General features: G+C 47.3%; 1 protein-coding gene across 1 annotated transcript in view; it reads left to right on the top strand.

Moving 5' to 3' along the window:
* ninl (ninein-like) overlaps positions 1-3,448 on the top strand; it is a 38,847-nt gene that overhangs the window by 25,471 nt on the left and 9,928 nt on the right. The window contains exons 14-17 of the mRNA XM_008303392.1: positions 703-771; positions 1,161-1,285; positions 1,361-1,441; positions 2,150-2,280. Of these exons, the coding sequence (XP_008301614.1) occupies positions 703-771; positions 1,161-1,285; positions 1,361-1,441; positions 2,150-2,280 (406 nt within the window). The remainder of the gene's footprint in view (positions 1-702; positions 772-1,160; positions 1,286-1,360; positions 1,442-2,149; positions 2,281-3,448) is intronic.

Here is a 3,448-nt window from a genome sequence, read left to right as displayed (position 1 = left end):
TTCTGCCGGCGATCTGTCCTCTGACCAGCAGGAGTACCTGTGGTGGTCATCAGCAAAACTCTCTGGTTTGCTTCAACCTGACCAGCAGCTCGATCTCAGGTTCAGAAAAGTTCCTCTTTGTCGCCCTTTTTGCCACGATGACGATGAGGTGAGGAAAATAAATCTCCACTTGCTTCATAAAGAGGCGTGTTGTTGCCGTATGTGGTGAACTGAAGGCAGCGAGCAGGCAGGTGAAGAACACCTGGGATCTACCACCACTGATGGCTGATGTACGTACGACCCCCGTCTGATCAACACGGACACACATTCAGGATGCAGAAGCTTTGATACACACTGATGATAGATGAGTTCTGATCTGACAATTATCTCCTGATTTAATCAGTTTATAAAGTTTAGTATCTGTACTGATCGATCACATCTACAACTGATCGATCATTTGATCAGTCAATATTGAACACGACAGATTTGATGGGACAGAAGAAGAGACGCTGCTAAACACATGAAACCTGTTTGGATGTAAAACTGTTTCTGCCGAGACTTTAACTGGACTTTCAGGTCCGACCTGTGCAGGTAGCCAGCAGGCCACGCCCACCTCTCTCACACACACACACACACACACACACACACACACACAGGTGCGTCCATAGTGTGTCAGTGAGTCTGATCAGTGATTGTCTGTTTCTTCACTCTAACTCTGCTCAGACGACTCGGACATGAAGCGAAGCTCGAGTCCTGCGATCAGGAAGAAGCTGCAGCCGGCGGACAAATCTGGTGAGAGACGAGTTTGATTGTAAAGAATCTGAGGATCTGACTGATGATGTCACAGTACCGGGGAGCGGAGGTCCATTTTAAGGAACATGAATCGACTAACCTGATGAGCTGGTACTAGTAGCTACTACTAGCTACTACTAGCCCGTGATGACTGCGATGCATCTTCAATAATAATAATACATTTTATTTATTAAGCACTTTTCATTCAAAAGAAGTCTCAAAGTCTTCAGAAACACCTTAACCCAGAGATCTGCTGCAGTAGAACCCAGCTGGGTCAGAACCTGGACAACACCACCACCGTGGAGCGCTGTGGCATTGCCTCAGCGTGTGATTGGCTGATCCACCTGTCAGTCAGGCACACTGACCCTTTGTCCTGCCCCCTCCCTTAGCTCTCTGCTCATTGGACGACGTGTCCGGTCCGGCTGTGAGCATCCAGACTGAGCTGGCTCTGGAGCAGCTGAAGCAGAACCACAGCCAGGAGCTGCAGCAGCTCAACATCCAGCTGGAGACGCAGGTAACCCGGTGATCAGGTGTTCAGCACACCTGTCCCTTTAACCCGTCTGTCTAACAGCTGCGGCGTCCTCCTCAGGTGAACTACTACGAGCGCAGCCTGGACCTGATGAGGCAGAGCATGGAGGTGGAGCGCAAAGACATTTCTCAAGCCTTTAAGGTGAGCTCAGACAGCAGCTGGCCTGTCTCAGGTGGAGCCCCCTGGTGGTGGGTCGGACGATAACGTTTCTCTAACAAGTCAAGTTTTATTCCAAACTCACTTTCATTCCATATGTTCTGAATTCATTCCATATATTCAGATTTCCATTCAATACATATTCTGTTATTTGATTTATTTGGACTTTTGTTCAAATTTGAATCCCACATGTTTCAGTTTTTTCATATATTCTGACTGTAACTTCATTGGTTCCACATATTCAGGTTTGTTCCATGTAGTCAGAATTTTATTCCATATATTCAGACGTGTATTCCATTAAACTTTCATTCCAGCTTTAATTCCATTTATTCTAATTTTGACTCAACACATTCAAACTTATATTCCGACCATGAGTCCATGTGTTTGGCTCCAGTTTTCTCAGAGACCTTCCTGATGTCATGAGCAGGCACAGATGTGAACGCGCAGACAGATGTGAACGCGCAGACAGATGTGAACGCGCAGACAGATGTGAACGCGCAGACAGATGTGAACGCGCAGACAGATGTGAACGCGCAGACAGATGTGAACGCGCAGACAGATGTGAACGCGCAGACAGATGTGAACGCGCAGACAGATGTGAACGCGCAGACAAATGTGAACGCGCAGACAGATGTGAACGCGCAGACAGATGTGAACGCGCAGACAGATGTGGTGTCCTTGGTTTGTGCTCAGCTGGAGATCAGTGAGCTGGAGGAGCAGAAGTCTGAGGCCGAGCAGCAGGTGAAGCAGCTGAAGGAGGCTCTGGACAAACTGCACGCCCAGATCCAGCATGGAGGAGGATGGAGCAGCGAGCAGGAGCGAAGGTGAGGAGCAGCCGCAGGTCATGTGACCACAGCAGCCTGAACCACAGAAGTACAGCAGCTAACGAGCTACAGCCGCTTTTCTTTCCTCTGAGAACGTCGCGTTAACACATCAGGAGTAGAAGCAGCAGCAGGACATCTGCTTCAGATGAATTCTTGTGAGGAACGTGTAGACTCTATGCCACAGCTTGAAACTAGTGACGCGAACGTTTTAATCGTCATCCTGTAGCATCGAGTGTTTGTTCCTCCAGTCTGTAGTTTGTTTCCTCACTGAGATCTCTGTGAACGGGGCTTGTTGAGCGCCTTTGCCCTCAGTTTTGCCTCTCAGGGAGTAGTCCCGTTGCTCTGCAGACCAGAGGTGTTGCTAAGGCCGGCTCTTCTGTTCTAGACTGGCTTGATGTACATTTCTTCAATTCAGAACTGAAGAAGGTGAAACGTGTTCAGAGCCTTTGGAGCATTTCCTCGTTCTCTCCACAGGAGATTTTAAACCCTTCAAATGGCCTCACAGGCAAAAATGCAAAAATTCACAGGTGTGAAAACATAAAATTCTAGAAAATTCTGCCAAAATGTTTTACAGAACTTAGAAGCTGGTTTATTGTCCTGAATAACAAACGGCTGAGCTGCAGCTGATCCAGGATCAGAACACATTCACGTTCTTATTTCACCCTGTGCCTTGATTTGCTCTGAAGGAAAACATTTGAACCAAATGAGCGACTCGGAGCGAAGCAGGACACGGAGCACGTGTCATGGAACCAGTCTGACAGGAAACGCTTCGAGGATTTACACATTTATCTGCAGGTTTCTGGCCAATTGCAAACAAAAACTACGTGAACAGATCTAAAATATTATTATTATCATTCAATTCATTTTATTTGTATAGCGCATATTTACAACAACAAGTCATCTCATAGCGCTTCACAAAGACAGAGGCAGAAACACCCAACAATCCAAAACATCTGGATTCTCTATAAGCTTCAGCAGTCTACTGGTGGGAAGGAACCGAAAACCCCCACAGGGGAAAAAAACCTCGGACAGAACCAGGCTCAGGGAGGGACGGCCATCTGCCTCCACCGGTTGGGTGGATGTAGGATGAATTCTAACATTTAGTTTACAGCTAAACAAGTTATTAGAAGTGATTGTCCTTTTGTAACAGGAGGCATCATGGTGGGGC

This window comes from Stegastes partitus, unplaced genomic scaffold (assembly GCF_000690725.1).
Source record: "Stegastes partitus isolate 25-593 unplaced genomic scaffold, Stegastes_partitus-1.0.2 Scaffold1996, whole genome shotgun sequence".
In the NCBI taxonomy this organism is placed as follows: Eukaryota; Metazoa; Chordata; class Actinopteri; family Pomacentridae; genus Stegastes; species Stegastes partitus.
Note: the sequence above shows the minus strand (reverse complement) of the source record. Positions and strands in the feature narration are given on the sequence as shown.